The sequence below is a fragment of the Eumetopias jubatus genome, unplaced genomic scaffold (assembly GCF_037043125.1).
Source record: "Eumetopias jubatus isolate StellerSeaLion01/CBP00866 unplaced genomic scaffold, mEumJub1_p1.0 scaffold_3, whole genome shotgun sequence".
Lineage (NCBI taxonomy): Eukaryota > Metazoa > Chordata > Mammalia > Carnivora > Otariidae > Eumetopias > Eumetopias jubatus.
In genome coordinates, this window is record NW_028274809.1 from 85,077,528 (window position 1) to 85,099,448 (window position 21,921).

Genomic DNA, 21,921 nt, shown 5'->3' on the forward strand with positions numbered 1-21,921 from the left:
TTTTGAACTCCACCCCACCCTACCCTTTCTTTTAATGAATTTTTACTGGGAAGCCTGAACAAAGACAACAAAGCACCGGCTGAGCTAGTTGGCATGGGAGGGGGAGGCCCTGTCTCATGGTATTATACCCAGGGCCCTGTGTTTGTTAGAGCTTTGACTTTGGTTTAATGTTCTTCTGTTGTCATTTTGCACCAGGCCCACTGGGCCCCACTGTAGCCAGTCCTGCTTATAGCTCACAAAATGCATTAGGATAATAGCAGAGTATAAGCCAGAATGGGAAGGGGTGGGACCAGGGATTTTCCACCCAGAGTACCACAGAGAAATGCCAACTATGTCCAGGTTTATCAGATTCTTCTGAGGTGTCTCCAGAGCAGTTGGAAGCCTCTAGATCTAGACTGAAAATCTTGCCTGAGCAAGAAACACCACAGTTCAAGGTATAACTCCCCTAAATTGATGATATTAATGATAAGGTTAGGAGGCTAGCAAGTAGTTTGGCCTCTTTAAATACAAATTTTGTGCATCACATCAACAGCAGAGAAGAAAGTGGGGAAAAGAGTAAGAACGTTTCTGTACCATTATTATCCTCTTGGCTTAATAACTTCCAATTCCTCTTATTCTTACATAGAATTTAAATTAATTTTTTTTAAATTTTTTGATTATTTTTAATCTTTTGTTGTTGGTGTTATTTATTTAAGGAATCTCTACACCCAACGCAGAGCTCTAACTCACAACCCTGAGATCAGGAGTCACCTGCTCCACTGACTGAGCCAGCCAGACGCCCCTAAATTACATTTTTTAAATTAGCTAGGTTTCTTATATGGGTAACAGAAGCCACACAAGTTTGATCTTAAGTTATTTCTCAGCAAGAGTTGAGTGGATTTTTTTATAGTGTAAATCCATTGTGCAAGATCAGTTGATCAGATAATTCAATACCTAAGTACTCAACAAGGAGAGATTATTATAAAGCCTGTCATTTTCTTCTTGTTTATACTCCCTGTCGCAGTCTTATATGTTGGAAGAGTTTTGTTATCCAGTCAGATACGTCATGTAAATCATCATTTTAAAATTTTTAGTTAACCCCATACAGTAAGTTTATAAAAATAAACTAGAGAAAGAGATAGGTTTTGAAGAGAGAAAAACAGATGTAGCGCTTTGTAGGTGAGACAGGAGGGTCATTTGCAGACTGTAATCACTGTATACCAAGAGGATCCTGTCGCTTCCTGGCTAATGAATGCCGTGGTTTTATTAGCTATGTTTGTGATGAAGAACAGCTAAGTCCACTTCACAGCAAGGGTTCCCACAAGAAATAACTGGTATCCCAAGTTTCTTGAGTGTCCCCTTCATTCATTCAACAAGTGTTTAATAAGCACTGTTTTCCTTGTGATGTTGTCAGTGGTTTCTAGTCACCTCCGAAATCTCAATCTGTGTCTATGTCTCAATCTGTCTCCAGCAGAAAGCTATGTTGCTTTGAGTTTTTAATTGAAAAGAATATAGATGAAACTCTTTAGGCCTAGCCAGTGAATAAAAAAGCGAATTGATTAGGGCAATTAATTTATTGAAAGTATGGAATTCTGAAACTTCAGGGATACCTCAGAAAGCATATACTAGCTCATTTTACAGATGAAGATACCGAGATTAAAAATCCTAAGTGGCTGAGCCAAAATGGGTTGCCCAATGACCCTGAACCTGATCTGATCATTCAGTTATTGAGCATTGGCTGTGTGCCGGGCACTGTACTAGGCACTGGCGATACAAAGCTGAATAAAACACAATCAGCACACAGATATATAAACGAAAGGTTATAATGTGATGTGCTAAGTTCAGTGATTGAGATATGCAGATGGATAAGTGCAGAAGGAAGTTCTGAGCTCAGGTTGAAAGAGTCAGGAAGGCCACGTGATATGGGGCTAATTCTGCACTGCTTCCCCAAACCATGTCACTGAATACCTTAGTTTAGCCAGGTGATGCAGATAACTGAATTCCCAGGGCATCGATTCTTAAGCTGGGTGTGCATCCGAACCCCTGAAGGGCTTGTCAACACTGCTGATTGCATTTTTGAACAAGTTCCCAGGTAATACTGATGCTGCTGACCTGGAGGCCACATTTTGAAAACCACTGCCCTAAAGCATCCTTAGGTGTTGTGTGTCTCTACAAGAAGCCTATAAAAAGAGCACTGAATTGCCGGGCAAAACACCTTACTTTATAAACCCCTCAAAAATATAATAACACAGTCCAAGAATCTTTTCAGTAAGATACCAATTCCGAAATTTTAGATTACATAGTAATGTGAAAAATAAATACATATGAACTTACTTGGGATTCTTCCTTTAAAGGCCTGGATTCTGTCTCTATACATAGCAATCAAAACTGTCTAAGGCTCAGAGGTCTCCAAATTTTGATATTCACAGTCCCTTAATATAAAACCTCACTTTAAAATTAGACTGTGTCCCTGACTGGGCTGCTTCCTGCTGTTGAGGGAGATATTTGATCCTGCAGAGTACTACGGATTCCCAGATTCCTAGCCCCCTGTTCCTTCTGCCCCTCCCTCTCCTAAAGTTCTTACACGTCAGGGGCCCTCATTGGCATCCGAGCACCCGTTCCCTGGAGAAAACCACGTCAGAGCAGGCGTGGAGAGACCCACCCAGACGCTGTGCTATTTCCCAAGAAGAAAAGAAAACTTTGTCACTCTGGAGGAGCCTTCCCTGGCTTTGCACACATCTCCGTGGCAGTCGGAGGCTCTGCCGGGCTGCCTGTGTAGCTGGGTAATGAGAAAAAGATGATCCTTTTTCCTTACGGTTGTTTTTACATATCTGGTGCTAATATGTATTTTGGAAGCCTTCTACAGAAAGGCCCACATGCATTTTTAATGATAAAAATGCTTATATTCATTAATTAGCTTTAAACAAAGTAGCCATGAGAATTTATATACCTCAACAAATGCTGAGTATGGGCTTCTTTATTTTATCTTTTTTATTTAAATTCAATTAGCCAACATATAGTACATCATTAGTTTCAGAGGTAGTGTTCAATAATTCATCAGTTGCATACAACACCCAGTGCTCATCATGTCCCCTCCGTAATGCCCATCACCTAGTTACCCCATGCCCCACCCACCTCCCCTCCAGCAACCCTCCGTTTGTTTCCTAGAGTTAAGTCTTTCATGGTTTGTCTCCCTCTCTGATAACTTCCCATTCAGTTTTCCCTCCTTCCCCTATGTGGGCTTCTTTAAAAAATTCAATACAGAAGACTAAATTAAAAATAATTTTCAGGGCAACGGGGTGGCTCAGTCGTTAAGCGTCTGCCTTCGGCTCAGGTCATGATCTCAGGGTCCTGGGATCGAGCCCCACATGGGTCTCCCTACTTCTCCCTCTCCCACTCCCCCTGCTCGTGTTCCCTCTCTCGCTGTCAAATAAAGAAATAAACTCTTTAAAAAAATAAAAATAATTTTCTATGTTTTCTTATCATCTACAACGTCAATAAAAAGACTATTTGTCTAACAGATGATGAATACCTTACCTAGATTTTTGATTGCTTCTCCAGGTCCCTTTGCTTTGACAAAAGAAGTGAGTAAAAGTCAGATTATATGATAAGTGCATAATTTCTATGTTATACTAAGAAGTATCCATATATATATATGTATTCCTTGTTATACATTTATGTATGCATTTATACATTATGTATTTATATGTCTGTATATTGCAGAACCACAACCATTTCATATACATATCTCTCAATATGAGTATCACAGAAGCAGGAAAACAATTATAAATCAACACCATTGTATCCTCATCCCAAAGCACACTCTCTGGCATTAGTAGGCACTCAATAAATAGTTATTAAGCAGTGGGATGGATGAATGATTCAACTCGGTTTTTTACATGTATTTACTTCAGCTTCTCTAGACCCTCCAAGATATTTTCTTTTCCGTCAGAATTATTTATTGTTCATTTTATGTTCATTAAAGTGGCTTGGCATAATATTCAAACATATTCTTCAATTTTTTAATGAAAATGGAAAACATGCTGGGTACAAGATCAGTCATAATAGAGTACCTGCCTTCCTACAAGAACACATGCTCATTACAAATAAAGAAAATAAATGGCGAAGGGATGGAAGTAAATAGAGAAAAACAGAAAAAGAGAAGGAAGAAGTATCAAGGTCTCATTATGATTTAACTATTTGTGAACACTAAGCAAACCTCACTTTTAAGTATCTTTGAGAAAGTGTCCTAAAAACTCAGTTATGGGAGGTGACTGATTTGAAGACCAGTACCTCTCTTTCATTTAGAGTTCTATTAACATTGCTTCTTTTTTGTTAAGCAAGAACTTTAAAAGTTAATCCATATTGATAATTATCATTATCTAAAAATACCAATATCTAAGGTAGACAGAAAACAATTTATGAAAGTATCATTGATATGCAACATTAGTAAGAGTGAACATATTGACAAGAAACATGAAGCTTTTCTAACTTGAAGCAACCTAGAAATTTATCTTAATAATATTAAAATACACATGGTGATGAAGAAGCATTTTTAATTAATGAATTTTTGGTTTTGTTTTTTGTTTTGGACACAGAAAAGTTTACCTAACCTTAGGGGAGGTTGAGATATTTGTAAGACACTCGGGTAAATTTTAGGACTAAATGCAAAATCTCCAGAGAAGATATGGGAAGAAATTACTTTGAGGTTTCTTGTGAATTTTTGTTATGGTTTGATCATAAATATCATGCAAATATCCTTTGTCAGTGTACTTTGGCAGTTCTTCCAAGGAGACAAGGAGTGAAGAGGATTACAGAAGAAAAAAAATAAATAAAAAAAGAAAATGAGGTTGATTTTACACTAGAAAAATGCAGTGGGGAATTCTATAACTTTCTAGTGCATTTTCTACCTCATTCCTGTGTCCACGATATAGTATTACAAAATCTTTGTAAAAACCAAAAATGTAAACTGCTATACAGAACCAAAACTTCATTCTCCTCAACAAGTTTGAGAGTAACCAAAATTTAATCCCATTATTTGTTCAGATATAACAATTAGGGTGATTTGGGATCTCAGAGATTGAAACACACATAGCCTGAAGTAGAAAAGGGAGTTTTTCAGCTCACAGACTCTAAGGAGGTTTGACAACAGAGCCACTGGAAGGACACAGGTACAGCTTGGCCTCAGGAGCAAATATAGCTAGAAATGTACTATCAGGACTTGCCATCTTGTCTTTGCTTTTCTCTTCTCTCTGCATACCTGCTTCGTTCTCTTTCTTCATAAATCTTCTTACCCTACATGGGATATATCAGTTCCTTTGTTCTACATCTTATAGCTACAGTCACTTGAAGGAAATAAACTCCCTTGAAGCTCCCTTTGGGACAGTCCTAAAATCTTAAGGAAAGGATTTGCTGACTCAAATGGATCCATTGGCTACCCCCGGTCCAATCAACAGTTTGGCCTAGAGTATGGAGGACTAAGATAGGTTCACTTTAGGTGCCGACTAATCCATTGTGGCTAGGAGAGCAGAATCATGCAATAATAAGGCAACTCCCTTGGGTACCATAAAGTTTGACAATAGAGAATATGGGGAGCCATTCCCAGGCAAAGGAGAATGTTGTTGCACTGGGCAGGAAAACCATATGTTACAAGTACCCATAGCAACACCAAGGAAAAAACCACATTATATCTGGGTTGGGTTATGCCTAGACTAGTTCATGGAAGTCTAGAATATAGCCCACTTAAGTGACTCTACATATGTGCAATGTATAGCTAATAGCATATCTATACCACATGAAGAAAATCTTGATGGAGCAAATAGATTTAAATGATTGAGTGCTATCTTCTTCATGAATTTTTTTTTGAACACTCACCTGAACCCTACTGAACTCTTGCAGGTATTTATGGTCATCACTACACAGTTAATCACATAGTTGTTCTAGAATTGCCTGAATAGCAGGCTGAATTGTCTGAATTCCTAGCTCAACTGTGGGTATCTTACCTTATGCTTCCTTTTACTAGACTTCTATACCAAGATTAGTATTAAGCACATAATTTATTCCACATTCATTCCATAAATGATTCTTAAGAGCCTACTAATTTCTAAGCAATATACTCAAAGCTCAGGGTACAAAGTGATCCTTAAAGAGAGCATATGATTTGTCTTCTGTCCCTATCACACTTGACATAGAAACCTAGCATAGGCAAATTTGACCTAGCAAGTGAACTGCCTTCCAAATACCAGTAGTGTTGTTTCTAGATGCAGTTTAGTTTGCCTATCCAGAAAAATCAGAATTTCCCCCCTGTTGAAGCCAAAAGGCTATTAATGCAAATCCCATTGAATTTGCATTTGGTTACATTTCTGATGGAAGCATTCATATGCAAATGAAAATTCGTGAAAAGATAGCCAGATAATTCAAATAGTTGCTGAAATATCAAGATAAAAGTAGGATGTTAAAATGTCCATCCATCCATTTTTACTAGGTTACACTAAGGATCGTTAAGTGGGTCAGTGTTCTTAAAAAGCTTAAATAAGTCATGCCTTAAACACTTGACAACATTCTAATAGGTCTGGATTCAGAAAGGAGCTGTTAGATGACTTTCTACTGCCACCGGGCCGAAAAAGAAGTCTGTCCCTGGTCAAATCAGTCAAGTTGCTCAAAAGAGGCTCATCTTTGAGCCACCATCTTGTCCCCTTTATCTCTTCTTGCGTTAAAAACAAAAGGTGATTTTTTGATAGATGTAAAGTCATTTTGATGATCCAAAACAATGAACAAATAGTTTGTGCAAGTTGGCAGTTCTTCACACTCTCTAGGGATTTAATGGTGCAAGTTAAATGACACCATCACATTCACTACCAATAAATACTATTTGGAAAGCATGTGTGGCATCATAAGCATACCAACGGAAAATTGATCTTAATCAATGTTCATGTTCTTCTAAAAGATTTAAGACTTGGGGGTGCCTGGCTGGCTGAGTTAGTATAACATGCAACTCTTGATCTTGGGGTTGTGTGTTTGAGTCCCACGTTGGGTGCAGAGGTTACTTAAAAATGAAACCTTAACAAATAAGTAAGTAGAAGAGTTAAGACGAGATTCGAAGAAGAGATTTAAACAAATTTCAAGGTATAAAATCGTAATCTACTATTACACATTCCAAACCTATATTCGGAGGAAATATAGATGTTGGAATCGGACTCTCGCTCTTGTTCAACTTATCAGAAGCTGAAGGGGCAAGAGGGAAAGTTTTGAGATCACACCATTCAGGATTGTTAGCACTTAGTTTAATAGTCTACAAAGTGCGATGTTCCCCAGTTTCCTTTTATTTGATGCAATGTATTGGTTCATAGTTTCAAGTGTTTTTAGAATTCTGGTGCTCTGTGCTTTGGTGACTGTCATCTGTTCATCCGACAAATTTGGAAAGCCTGAACCTAGGATAAGGTCCTAGCCTCTCCCTCCTTGGCACAGCCAATCCTTCCCCCAAGCCTAGTGTTTTCACTTGTTAAATATCTCTCAAATCCAGCCACTTCTCATAGTCTCCATCACCAATTCCTTAACCTTTATCTTTGCCTGGTTTATGGCAAGAAACTCCTAACCGGTTTCCCAGAATCCACTTTTCTTTTCCCGCAGCCCCTACCATATGATAGCCAGAGTTGTCATTTAAAAATGCAGATAATTCACAATTTCATCCAATCATCTCCTTGCTTAAAACCCGTCAATGGCTTCCTGTTTCTCTTAGAATAAAAGCCCAGTCCGTAAGAGGGCTGCCGCACAAGGCATGTTCTGGTTCCTGCTTGCCTCCCCACCCTCGCATCATATTGCTTCCCTTCCGCTGTCTGCATATGAGCACTGTCTCTTTAGGTGGTGAAAGGCACCACGCTCCTTCCATTCCGCGCATCCTTGCATGCGCTGGTCTGCCCCAGCTTCTACAGCTCGTGAGCTCCATGCCTTCTCAATTAAAGTTTTCCTGATCTTCTAGACTCCATTGGGTTCCCCTGCTGCTTCTTTCAAACTACCACACAACTTCCTGTCCTAATCCTTATGTGAGTGTGTAACGTTGTTTTGATTTTTGAGAAAATATCAGGTGTACCTATTGTTCTCGTGTCTTCCTGAAGGATGAAACTGGATCTGTTTTTTGTTTATCAAAACAAGACATGATACCCACCATATACCAGTCATTCAGTACTTGTTGAATTAATGGAAGGTTCCGCTTTCTGTTCTTTTCATCTATAATCCACAAGTTCATAACAGTGAAAGCAAGAATAAAAATGAAAATAAAAAGAAAAATTGACTAGCTTGCTCGAACATCACCCTGCCACAAATGCTCAGAAATAACTAGTATGGCAAATACTGGAGTATCTCTTATGGCAGAGAAGGTGAGGTGAAGAATATAGGGGAATCAAGGTTAACAGTTCTCTGAAACTACGAAAGTAGGACTCCACCATTAATTGTGCTAGCAATGGACTTGTATTCATCTACTTACTGTAGCAGACAAACTCCCAACACTGTCTCATGCATAAAAATGTTTATTTAGGGTATTTAAGCCACAACTTATTTCAGAAACGTATCTAGAGATCTCAAATGTACAAAGTCTTGTGACACAGTTGCTAAAATTGATTTGCAGCTATTATTCATTTCATGGGAATAGAGTCATAATAACAAAAGTTAACAATCATATCAAAATCACACAGCAATATAGCCAGTTTCTTTGGCTTTTATTAAGTATTTCTGTTAATTTAATTTTATTTCTATTTATGAGCTTCCTTTTATTTTCAGGCAGCTTTAAAACACTGATCTAAATATTGAAATTATAGGGCGAGGTGAAATGCCACATCCCATGATTTTTTAACAAAGTCCCATTATTATCTCTCTAGGAATATCTATCCTTTCGCATCTGTGTCAGACTGTGTAGTCCTGGCCATCTGTGATGTGCAGAGAGTGGAAGGTTAAAAGCAACAGGATGTATCTGTGGTTAAGCACGTTAAGTTCAGTGGACAATAAAAAATTAAATATACCTTTCTTAAAAGAAAAGGAAGTTTTATATAGACTGTTAAAGTAGCTCTGAGCTCCTATTATCTCTCATGTTTATGGATCTTAGAATGTAGCTCTGTTTTTTAGTTTTTAAATTTTCCCTAAAAAAAATTTTAAACTGTCTTTCATTCTTTGTGGATTATGCGGACCCGTATTCCAGGAAGAGGAAAATAAAGATGTGCCTATTTAATTTAAAGCAGAGTGTCCTCTTTGTGTGTGTGTGTGTGTGTGTGTGTGTGTGTGTGTGTGTGTGTGTGTATTACAAGAATAAGCATTCAGTCAATGACTGGTCATCTGCAACACTTCTTACAAATAAACTAAGTATTTGTTGTCTTTTTGCAAGTCAACATTTTGCACTAACAATGATGTAAATGGACTTGGGCCCCTCGGAAGAAGGCCCCCGCAAAGACATTTATGATGTCCTCTTATGATTTCAGTTAAGAATGCAAATTGCACATCAGACTTCGAGGAATACTTTGCCAAAAGAAAACTGGAGGAACGCGATGGCCATGCAGTCAGCATTGAGGAGTACCTTCAGCGCAGTGACACAGCCATTATTTACCCAGAAGCCCCCGAGGAGCTGTCTCGCCTTGGCACGCCAGAGGCCAATGGGCAAGAAGAAAATGGTGAGGCTGTAATTCATTTTTAGCCACTACACTGACCTCTGCAGCTGTTACAATTACAAATGCACTACATGCCTGGGTGTTTACCTTAAAATTTGAAGAACAGCTGCAGAGGCATGGAATTTCATGAGCAAAGATTAGAACTGTAATTTTAGGGTATTGTGAAATTTTTTTTGTCAGCAAATTTGTGTCATTTGTACATCCAATAAAGAACAAGAACAATTAGAGCCCATTTCTAAGAGATAAAAATATCGGAATTGATTCCAATGTTTCTGAAATATTTCACTTTTGAGGAACAAAAAAAAAAAAGTTTAGAACGAGTGACCCTCGCCTTCCCTTTCTTCTTTACTGACACCTGAAAAAGCTCTCGCGGCTGTCAATTCCCGAGTCACATGTGACCAAAGGTTTTTTACCATGAACTGTCAGTCACCTAAAGAGAATTTCCTCATTTATCAGCTGTTTAAATTTCCCCCCAAAAGCGCCGGTAATTAATTAACTTCCCAGCGCAGCGTGAGCTGATTCCGACAAGTCTGTGCTGGGTGCGCGCGGGGACCGGTGCGCGCGGGGGCCGGGGGCAGTGATGGCGCTCTTGTGGAGCAGATTGCAGTGATTCCTGTCATACCAGCCCGGGCAGGCAGCCCATTAGCTGCCATTGATTTACTGACCTTTTGGCCTGCTTCTCTCCCTCTCGTCTCTCGGCTACAGACCTGCCACCTGGAACTCCAGATGCTTTTGCCCAACTGCTGACCTGCCCCTACTGCGACCGGGGCTACAAGCGCTTGACATCACTGAAGGAGCACATCAAGTACCGCCACGAGAAGAATGAAGAGAACTTCTCCTGCCCTCTTTGTAGCTACACGTTCGCCTACCGCACCCAGCTCGAGCGGCATATGGTGACGCACAAGCCAGGGACAGATCAGGTGGGGGGCTGGTTTTAAGTGATTTCTGGCTATAATAACCCCTTAGAGAAACGATATGGCTTTGATTGGCAATCATTATTAATTTTTCATGGCATTTTGAAGATGCAGATCTTTTAATGGTAATAGCTTTAATTGAGGTCTAAATGATTTTTTGATGGTCTCTTCTAATATGATTTAATAGTCTTATGTTCACGATCGAATGAGTGTGTTAATTTCTAATTTAGAAATTTTATTTGCACTTTAACTTGACTTTAGTTTCATTTTTATGTTCCACAAAAAGTGGATGAAATCGTAGCATTTTAATTATATATTATTAAACATCTCAGCAATTTTAATTCCATTTTTCACTTAGTTTTACTCAGGAATTATTTTTTTCATATAGGATCTAAGCCAGAGTAAAAGAAGTGTGTATTTCTTTCATTTGTCATATAACACCTTCAGGTACTTAAGAGTGTTTTTACAAGCTGCTACTAGTTTCTGAAATCTAATTAAGTGTTTTTTTTAAAAAATCAAAAAGGCATATTATACGTCTTTGTGTGTGTGTATATATATATATATAAAATAAACTGGATTGATACTACAATATTGGACATGCATTTAAAATGATCCCTTTTGATTTGCATGCCTATGGCTAAATGTTAAGATTGTTCTGCCTCTTTTCGCTGATTTGTGTTAAAAAATAAAAACTCTATCTTGAACAGGTCAGCATAGCTTCTTAAATCCTTAAAATGTTTGAATAGGAATGATTCACAGTGTCCCTTACATGTTTTAGCAAAACTGCTCTTTCTGTCCTCCTGGGAGAAATGACTGCAGATTGATCTTACGTGTTTGAATGGTAACAGAAATGGTGTGCCTGAAGTCCCAGTAACTGGTCTTACAGATCTGTGATCTGGAAGCCTACTGTTTAAGCCTTGCTACCGTATCGGTTTTAAAAAAAAGTATTAAACCGGACATCCTATAACATTCTTACGCTTCTTTTTTCTTGTGGGCATTATTTTCTTTGAATAAGGAAAATGAGGATAACCAAACACAATGAAAACATGGTGATGATACTCTATTATGGGATTTTACTATTGTAAAAGAACAGCTCAGGAAAATCATTCCATTTCTATCTGATTGGGCTTGTCACCTGAACGTTTTTCAAAGTTCAGTTACAAAAGCTATGCTCTCATAGTTACACTTATGTAACAGTTTATCTCCCCTTGCTTATACGCACAAAAACTCGAGGGGGAAAAAAAAGTGCCTAGATATTTATCTAGCATAACTGCTTTAAATTTCACATGCAGAAGTGTGATTGTGTTGGCGCATTATGAATGGTAGCTTTGGTGTTGAAAAGTCCCCTCATTTGCTCATGGCATTTACAATTAGTAAATTAAAATGATTGTATCATATTAACAGTGGCACAACTAAAGTTTATAGTAGTCCTCTGAGGGCTGTGGGGGGGGACAAAGCAGCTGTTGCTGTTTGTTTATGCAACTCAGCAACATATGAGCGCTGGTCCCTCAATGGTGCTCGGCGGGCTGGGCTCCGCTTGATCTTTGAAGGTTGCTGCTGTTTGAACAAACCTCCCTGTGTCCCATGTAACACCATCTGTCTCACTAGGAATGTGGGAAGATTCAGCACACCCTAGCAGTTGTCATACCGCTTCTGTGCTGTCTTTTTGCAAAAGGCTTTTGTGTCATTGCTGCTTGAAGAAGGCTGACCTCCTACCTTGAGCATCCAGAGTGGATGACTGTATTTTTTTTTTTTTTTAGCAGTCTAAGTCACAGTGCTTTTTTTCTCTTGTTCAAAAAGGTCAGCTGTGTTTGATTATATCTTTGCTGCTTTTAACTTGTCTTTTCAGCAAACTTTTTTCTCTTTTGTCCTTACTCCCTAGCACACTACTAAAAAGGAAAATGAAAAGTCGTTGAAGTCTTTCCTACTGGCCTGTGATAAAACTGCTCAAGCAGCTAGAACCCAAGATGTTGTCTCTTGCATTTGATAATGAATCAAATCTGATATGCAACACATCAGGAAGAACAGGGTTTACATTTGCTACTAGCACAGTGAATGGGATATTTAAACATGCTTATCGTGTAATGAAATATTTATAGTCAAGAATTTTTTTTTGTTTGTGTGTGCGTGCTTTTTTTTTTCTTCTTTAAAATTGATATCGCTTCAGTATAAGCTCTACTTTTACCCTGATACAGAAAATTTGATAAAATTAGTTCTTTGCATGGGGAGTTTTTTTGGAGGCTACTTAGAATTTTTCAGGATAAAAATTTTTTTTTCCTTGACAAAACAGTTGCATTCCAACAGGGAATCTTCAGATTTTAGAATGTGCAGTAAACCACAAACATCTTTACAATTATACTTTCTTATCTCCAAAGGCTCAAAGAAACATTTTGGAAAAGAGACTACAGAGATAATTCTAAAGCAAGTGTTGGATGCGCATGTGAAAGCCCTTTTTTTTTTTTTATTTGTTCCAATTTTATTGCCAACATTATCACTTTTACTGCAACTCTGAAAGACTGGGCAAATAAATAAACATGCACTCAAACCTTTTGGCCTGTCTGAAAAATAGAGGCCTTTTAAAAATATTTGTAACAAATTTCCTTTGTTCCTTCCGCACAAAACTGATGTCAGTCTTTCTCCTTTATAGCACCAAATGCTGACCCAAGGAGCAGGTAATCGCAAGTTCAAATGCACAGAGTGCGGCAAGGCTTTCAAATATAAACACCATCTGAAAGAACACCTGCGAATTCACAGTGGTGAGTAGCAGAGGTGCTGGTCCTCACATTTGCGTTTTGTTTCAGTAGGGGGGTTTTAAAAGATTGTTTAAAATTTACACAATCCTGTTTGTAGCTTTTTGGAACTACCCTTTTATTTCACAAACTACATGAGCCTGCTTTGCCTTCATGAGACTTGTGGTACCACCAGTAGCATGATCTTACAAAAAGAAAAGGAATGTTTAGACTTCCTAAAAATTGCAAATGCTTTGATTTATCACAAAATCTAGAGGCTCCTTTTTTGTCCTTTCAAACGCTCTTCTACAGATTAAATATTTTTGACCTGAAGAAACTCGGCTGGCAAATTCTGAAGGGTATTCATTTTTGATACCTAACCATGAAAGAAAACATTGAAGAATTTTGGATGAGAGCTTTTGTATAATAAATGTTCCTTGATTCCTGGGAGCTGTATAGTACAGAACAACATCCTACCACTGAGATTTCTTCTTTATAACTATTTTGATAGCTCTGCCAAGCATTTTATTACCAAATTGGATGCTATTCAAAGGACTAGTTGGATTGGTAGAATCAATGGGATCTCTACGGGGTTGATTAAAGCCATGGCTACACTTCCCTTTAAATACTGTGACATCTTTATGGTGCTATTGACCACACATTAATCTGACACTCTGTTTAAATAGGAGGCTGCCGATGGCAAGACAAGATTTGGGATCTTGGCTGAAAAAGGCATAGATAGCCCTCACCTTCCACTGCTAACATCTTGAATTATGTTCTCTCAGGGTAGATAAAGCCCAGAAACAGTTATGGCCACATAATTCTAAGCTAAGCACCTAGAATGTGGAGGTACCCCCATTGTGTTCCTTCTATTTGGTTTCACAGATTCTTGCATTGGTGGACAATTGCAATTGTTACCCACTTGAAGAAATGTAATGTTAATTTTGATTATCATTTTAGGTGAAAAACCATACGAGTGCCCAAACTGCAAGAAGCGTTTCTCCCATTCTGGTTCCTACAGTTCACACATCAGCAGCAAGAAGTGTATTGGTTTAATCTCTGTAAATGGCCGAATGAGAAACAATATCAAGACGGGTTCTTCCCCTAATTCTGTTTCTTCTTCTCCTACTAATTCAGCTATTACCCAGTTAAGAAACAAATTGGAGAATGGAAAACCACTTAGTATGTCTGAACAGACAGGCTTACTTAAAATCAAAACAGAACCACTAGACTTCAATGACTATAAAGTTCTTATGGCCACACACGGGTTTAGTGGCACTAGTCCCTTTATGAATGGTGCACTTGGAGCCACCAGCCCTTTGGGAGTTCATCCGTCTGCTCAGAGTCCAATGCAGCACTTAGGTGTAGGGATGGAAGCCCCTTTACTCGGATTTCCCACAATGAATAGTAACTTAAGCGAGGTACAAAAGGTTCTACAGATTGTGGACAATACGGTTTCCAGGCAAAAAATGGACTGCAAGGCTGAAGAAATTTCCAAGTTGAAAGGTTATCACATGAAGGATCCATGCTCTCAACCTGAGGAACAAGGAGTCACTTCTCCTAATATTCCACCTGTAGGTCTTCCAGTAGTGAGTCATAATGGTGCCACTAAAAGTATTATTGACTATACATTAGAAAAAGTCAATGAAGCCAAAGCTTGCCTCCAGAGCTTGACTACTGACTCAAGGAGACAGATCAGTAATATAAAGAAAGAGAAGCTACGTACTTTAATAGATTTGGTCACTGATGATAAAATGATCGAGAACCACAACATATCCACTCCATTTTCTTGCCAGTTCTGTAAAGAAAGTTTCCCTGGCCCCATTCCCTTGCATCAGCATGAACGTTACCTTTGTAAGATGAATGAAGAGATCAAGGCAGTCCTGCAACCTCACGACAACATAGTCCCCAACAAAGCCGGAGTTTTTGTTGATAATAAAGCCCTCCTCTTGTCATCTGTACTTTCTGAGAAAGGAATGACAAGCCCCATCAACCCATACAAGGACCACATGTCTGTACTGAAAGCGTATTATGCTATGAACATGGAGCCCAACTCTGATGAACTGCTGAAAATTTCCATTGCTGTGGGCCTTCCTCAGGAATTTGTGAAGGAATGGTTTGAGCAACGAAAAGTCTACCAGTATTCAAATTCCAGGTCACCATCACTGGAAAGGAACTCCAAGCCGCTAGCTCCCAACAGTAACCCTCCCACAAAAGACTCTTTATTACCCAGGTCTCCCGTAAAGCCTATGGACTCCATAACATCACCATCCATAGCAGAACTCCACAACAGTGTGACGAATTGTGATCCTCCTCTCAGGCTAACCAAACCTTCCCATTTTACCAATATTAAACCAGTTGAGAAATTGGACCACTCAAGGAGTAATACTCCCTCTCCCTTAAATCTTTCCTCCACATCTTCTAAAAACTCCCACAGTAGTTCTTACACTCCAAACAGCTTCTCTTCTGAGGAGCTCCAGGCTGAGCCTTTGGACTTGTCATTACCAAAACAAATGAAAGAACCCAAAAGTATTATAGCCACAAAGAACAAAACGAAAGCTAGCAGCATAAATTTAGACCATAACAGTGTTTCTTCATCATCTGAAAACTCGGATGAGCCTCTAAACTTGACTTTTATCAAGAAGGAGTTTTCAAACTCAAATAATCTGGACAACAAAAGCACTAACCCAGTGTTCGGCATGAACCCATTTAGTGCCAAAACTTTATACACAGCTCTTCCTCCACAAAGCGCATTTCCCCCTGCCACTTTCATGCCACCAGTCCAGACCAGTATCCCTGGGCTACGACCATACCCGGGACTGGATCAGATGAGCTTCCTACCACATATGGCCTATACTTACCCAACTGGAGCAGCTACTTTTGCAGATATGCAGCAAAGGAGAAAGTACCAGCGAAAACAAGGATTTCAGGTAAAGATACCTATCCTTTTGCTCTGAACAGAGGAGACCTTAAAAATTATATTACATTGTGTATGTGCATGTGGCGGGCGGGGGGGAGGGGGGAGTCTTAGTGGAAAAAAAAATCAAGTGTTGTGTTTTCAGCAGACATGGCAGAGTTGGTTTTCACTTGAACCTCAAGCTGGCTGGGCTAGACAGACAAACGGAGAATCAGTGGAATAGGGAGCTGTGGGAACACAGCTGCCTCACAAAAGATAAAGAACTTCAGACTTATTTTTGAGGTTTATTTAGATTGATCTGTATGCTTTTAGAATTATACGGCCCTGATGGTATTTGACAGGACTTCCATAGATACTTAAAGTTAGCGTCTAGAACAGTCCCCTACTTGTGCAGATGTTCACAGTTCACAATCTGCAATAAGACATGTATGAATCCGATATGTACTTGGTTTTACAGAAAATAGTGTATTTGGGAGGGCATTTTAAAACATATTTTGTACATTCCACTTGACTTCTGATGGACTTTTCAAACCGGTAAATAATTTACGGGTTTCCAATCCAAAAGCAGGTATGTTTTAACAACATGGAGTATATAATCCCTGTTTGCAAAATAGGAGCATAAGTAGCCGTGCACCTCTATAAGAGTCTTCCAATTTACAGTACATCTGCCCTCTTTGTAAATGTATTTAAGCCTATTTAATCTCCTCTAATATTAATTAGTGCAAACGTGGTCTAAGAAAACGGAACTGTGAACTAGCAAATGGAAATGTATGTTATCATGCAAGTTTGCACTCCTTTGGATCAAGACAAAATAAATATCAAGAAATTTAATAATTTACTGATCCACATTCATTATTGCTCAATGCTGAAGGCTGTTTTAACATAGATAGAACATTGATAAAAAGTGTTATTAATATTCCCTATTTCAAATTAGAAAATTAAATATAAAAATATAGCTTGAGGCCTTTAGTTGGTAGACATACATTTAAATAGATTGCATAATAATAACATTTTGTACCTAAATATAAAATTCAATTAAAATAGGGTTTCTACCGCTACAGATCATTTCTAAAGTTAACCACAATGGAAAATACACAAATTCTGATGTTTGATTTTCCCTCGTGGTTATTTCCTGATATAAAGAAAACTGAGGATTTTAGAAAATTTTATCTTTTTCTCACCTTCAGAGTTGACCATTTTCTACCCTTAAAAAAACAATGAGCTCTACCATCTAGGGCGAAGGAGGTTTATATTTTGGTTGAAGGGTGAGACCTCATACATTGTTCATGGAAAGTAGTAGGTTTTTTTTTTTTTCTTAATGAGATTGATGAATAGCAAGCACTTTTGAGGTTCTCCAAATGTCAGCCTACGTGAAGTTGTTTGGTATAAACACAAAGAGAAGAGACTGTGTTGAACTATGTGATTATATCACAGGGAGAATTGCTTGATGGAGCACAAGACTACATGTCAGGCCTAGATGACATGACAGACTCCGACTCCTGTCTGTCTCGAAAGAAGATCAAGAAGACAGAGAGTGGCATGTATGCATGTGACTTATGTGACAAGACATTCCAGAAAAGCAGTTCCCTTCTGCGGCATAAATACGAACACACAGGTATGAGTGACTTTGACTAGCTAGTTAGAGCTTCCCGGCCTGCTGTACATTTCATAATATTTAATGAGTACACTTGTGCAACATAAGATGTAGCATATGCTGATACCTTCAACAAGGAAGAAATAATGCTTTTGCCTAGCTCCGTAGGACTTTTTTGTTGCCTGTTTATTGGATCATTCATGTGTTTATGAGCGTGCTTGTCTTCATATCTTTCAAGTTACTCTGTAAGCCAAATTAACAGATCCCGTAGAAGGTGTATTTAAGTGACCAGGGCAATGAAATGGCATGGCACAAGCCAGTTATTGAAAATATGTTCACATTCTCAAGTTGTAATGACTCGCTCTATGTAAAAACTTAATGAAACATTCAGTCAGTGATGTATTAGATTTATCATCCGAACGTCAAGTAAGCTGCGACTTGGAGGTGGTTCTGTTTGGTCTTATAAATTGGCCATTTTTTGAACACAGCGGAAGTGTTAGTACTGTGAGAGAAAAAGGTATAAGTAAAGTAATATGCCAAATGAGCTACTGAAACTGCTTCTATTTGGAAGACTAAAATAAAACTTTCTAAATTTAATTAGCTTATTTCCAATTCATGCATTACTAACTAGGAACAATTATACAGAGTTGACAAGATAGCAGCCTAGTTCTTCCCTATGAGTAGAGAGACAGTGGGTTAATTTTTAAAAAGAAAGGCGAAGGACCATAATGCAAAGCAGAGCTGGTTCCCAGGATCCAAGATCCGATCCGCAGCTCTGCAGTGGCACTGCACCCGTGCTCGCTCGCTCCCTCCCTCCCTCCTCCCCCTTCCACCTTTAACCACAAAGCAACTCAGCCTCACCTCCCGCTTCCAGATTTTCTCCTCGAGAAATTTGGCATGCTGTACTTGCCCTAGATGGGAAAAGAAAGAGTGTAGGATCTCAATCAGAATATTGGCAGGGGGAAATTATATAAACACTCTCATTTTAAATGAGAAAGTCTACTATCAGACATTTTAACATAGAGCGAAAAAACTAGCCTAAGAGTGCTTTTTGGGGAAAAGTGGTGAAAAGACAAAAAAGAAAAAGATAAAAGAAGAAAGGGTAATGTGAGTACTTTCCGCTGTATTCTGACTAAGTACCTGGTGCCCTATTTAGTGATTGAAAACCATCGTTGGGGAGCACTCCTCCGCCTCATCTTCCCTCCTCCCTCACTGGGCAAGCGCCGGAGGCAGCCTGAGAGTGGGAGGAAGTCGGGGGAATGGTAGGGGTTGAGGGTATTTGTGAAGAGCACAAGGTCGATCAATAACAGTACCCCAGTAATCTCTTTCTTCAACTGTCTGATGTTGTTATTATTTTAAAAGTTTAATTAATGATACGTTAAAGACAACCTAGTTTGAAAAGCAAATCCCAATAGTTTCTGTACTTGTGTGATATAATTCCGTGTTTGAAACGTCAAAATTTTCCTAATTTTGTCTTTTATCAGAGATATCTATAGATTTTTTTTAGTACCAAGTCCTACTTAAATATTTATGAAGATATTTTCATATCTAAATTTAATATTTTAATCAACATCAAATATATTTTGTATTTCATTATTCAGCTACAGTAGGCACATCACTGAAGGCATCTTTCCCTCTCTGATTGATTTTATTATATGACCATATGCAAACTCTATCATTTACTACATGGTGAGTGTAAAACTTTTATTTTAGTGAGGGCTATCATACATATTGACATCCCGTCAATATCTTTATTTCTTATAAATGAGATAGTCCATAAACTTCATAGGCATACCGATAGTCAAGAGACCCAAAAGTTGACAAACACAAATATGCATAGTAAATTTGCAAAATATGCTGTATTTCAAAAAATAAAAATAAAGTGTTCTGGTTCTTTAAGATGTGAGAAGATCTGCTACCTAGAAGTAATGTATAGCAACAAGATCCTAACCATACAATTGTTTCTTTAAATGTGCGATTAATTATCCTCCTGTCGGCTTCCTAGCTTGTCAAGTTTCCAGTGTGTTAACTTTTTGGTCTCTTGACCAAACATCTCATGACATTACTACTGTCACTGTATTAGGTTCCATCACCGTGAAGTTCTTCATGAATTCTCAGCACTGTGATGTATGTAAAAATTTCGTCCATTTTCCTTCCCTAATTGGGCCCCAGAAGCCTTTTATTTGTTTATATTAAGTACTAGTAATACTTTGAGAATGTACTAATGTGAAAATTCTATGTGAGAACAGTCTCTGGGTTGATTGATTCTAAGGTTGGGAAATGAAGCTGAATCATCATTTGATTATGTGCTGATTTTACAAATGTGTCATTGATAAAGTGTGTTTGTTACACCTGTCCACAATTTAACATATAGAATGGCTTAAGTTAAGAAGGAAATTATGAGCTACTTTTTCTTGAGATCTTGTGCTCTTTTACCTTGGCCTGTTTAATTTATTTCCTAGGCAGACAACAAAGACATAATGCTTAATTTTCCTCGCCAAGGGCGTATTGCTTGCTTGCTTTTCCTGGGGCCTGGGCCTGGGATCGGGACTGGGATGTTGACTTCAATGGGATTAATTGTCACAAGCCAGGACGATGAAACACAAAATCTGAAACTCATGTTAGGCGCTGTCAAGAACTCATTTGTATTCCACTAAAATTTAAATCTGACATTTATTGAGTACTTTCTTTATTGAGACATTGTGGTAGGTACTCTTAAACCTACCTTATTCAGAAAAGTAATAAAAATGTTTCTACTTTTGAGTAGATAAAGTCAAAGTTTTAAATATATTACCAATTTTGTTTCTCAGTTATATGATCATATTTTTCATACCACAAACCTTCCATTTATTAACTTCAGTTATCATTCTAGCTGTCAGGTGAATCATGAACCTTGAGATTAGGGGAAAAAATTACCCTAAAAAAGTTTTGATTCACTCAATGTCAACTTGGAGGTTTTTCTGAATCTTGTTCATGTGGATATTTAATTCCAGGAATCTTGATTTGAATCAGGTAAACCTAACAAACAAATTAAAAAGAGATGAACGTCCAAGGCAGTCCCTACTTAAATTGAATTTATTAAATACTTACCAGCGACACTTCTGGACAGTACTAGAATATTTAGTGCAAGGTATAAGTCAGTCCCCCCCCACCCCTACCCCCAAATTCTGTCCTTTGCATGGCATAATAACTGCACATTTTATTCCTTCAGATTGTCAGTTCATAATGTAGAATTAATATGTTTCTATTACAAGCATGTTGTTTATTATTGATTGAATTCCCTGAAAATCGATTGCCTGTAACCAAAATATCTATATAATAGACTGCAGTTTAATGGGCATCCCCCAAGCATTTCTAACAGGCCTTGAAACTTGTCCTGGAGAGTGTTTGTTCTCTCTCAGGACACTGCTCTGTGTTTTGTTCCTTTGGAAAAGAGAGAGGCGTATCAGCTGTAGTCATTGTGATAGTCATTCACGATTATTCACAGCCGATCCATGAAGTCACCTAACTGTCCCCCCTTCTGTGCTCCTGAGCCGAGGAGACATCCAAAGGAGGTTGTAGGAGTGTTCTACCTGTGCATGCTGTAGCAACTAAAGCACCGAGAAATTTTTCATCTATAATCTCTCTTCTTTCCATTCAGATTTACTTCTTCCATGTACTCTGCTCTTTATCTTGCTTACAACTTGGGGAATTACTGAACGTGTACTGATAAAAACGAATAAAATTATCTAACATTAATTGAGTGCTTACTATGTGCAGTCCTTGTACTAACCACTTTACCTACATTGCCTCCTTTACTCCTTATGCCTGGGCCACAAGTTAGGTCCCCCAAATGACCTCCCTTTTATCAACAAGGACCCTGATTCTCAGAGAGGTTAAGATGCCTGTGTTGCACAGCTGGTTGTGAAAGATGGATTCGAACCAAGGTGATCAGACTCCAGAACCCATCTCCCTATCTAACACTGCACCATCCTGCCCCTATGAATGAATCACCACTGTCAGAAACGTCTTATCCTTGCTCCCGAGAGCATCCTTTTCTTTAAGGTCCAAGTACACACGAGAGAGACCAAATTCATGCACCGTGACTTGAAGTCTTCTGGAAGACCAAACCTCTATCTTTTTCCCAAATACACTT

The 21,921-nt window shown here is 38.5% G+C and overlaps 1 protein-coding gene across 5 annotated transcripts in view; it reads left to right on the forward strand.

Moving 5' to 3' along the window:
- ZEB2 (zinc finger E-box binding homeobox 2) overlaps positions 1-21,921 on the forward strand; it is a 129,269-nt gene that overhangs the window by 104,455 nt on the left and 2,893 nt on the right. For all 5 annotated transcript variants that reach the window (XM_028123786.2, XM_028123789.2, XM_028123785.2 and 2 more), the window contains exons 5-9: positions 9,447-9,635; positions 10,338-10,552; positions 13,194-13,302; positions 14,236-16,205; positions 17,627-17,807. In XM_028123786.2, the coding sequence (XP_027979587.1) occupies positions 9,447-9,635; positions 10,338-10,552; positions 13,194-13,302; positions 14,236-16,205; positions 17,627-17,807 (2,664 nt within the window). The remainder of the gene's footprint in view (positions 1-9,446; positions 9,636-10,337; positions 10,553-13,193; positions 13,303-14,235; positions 16,206-17,626; positions 17,808-21,921) is intronic.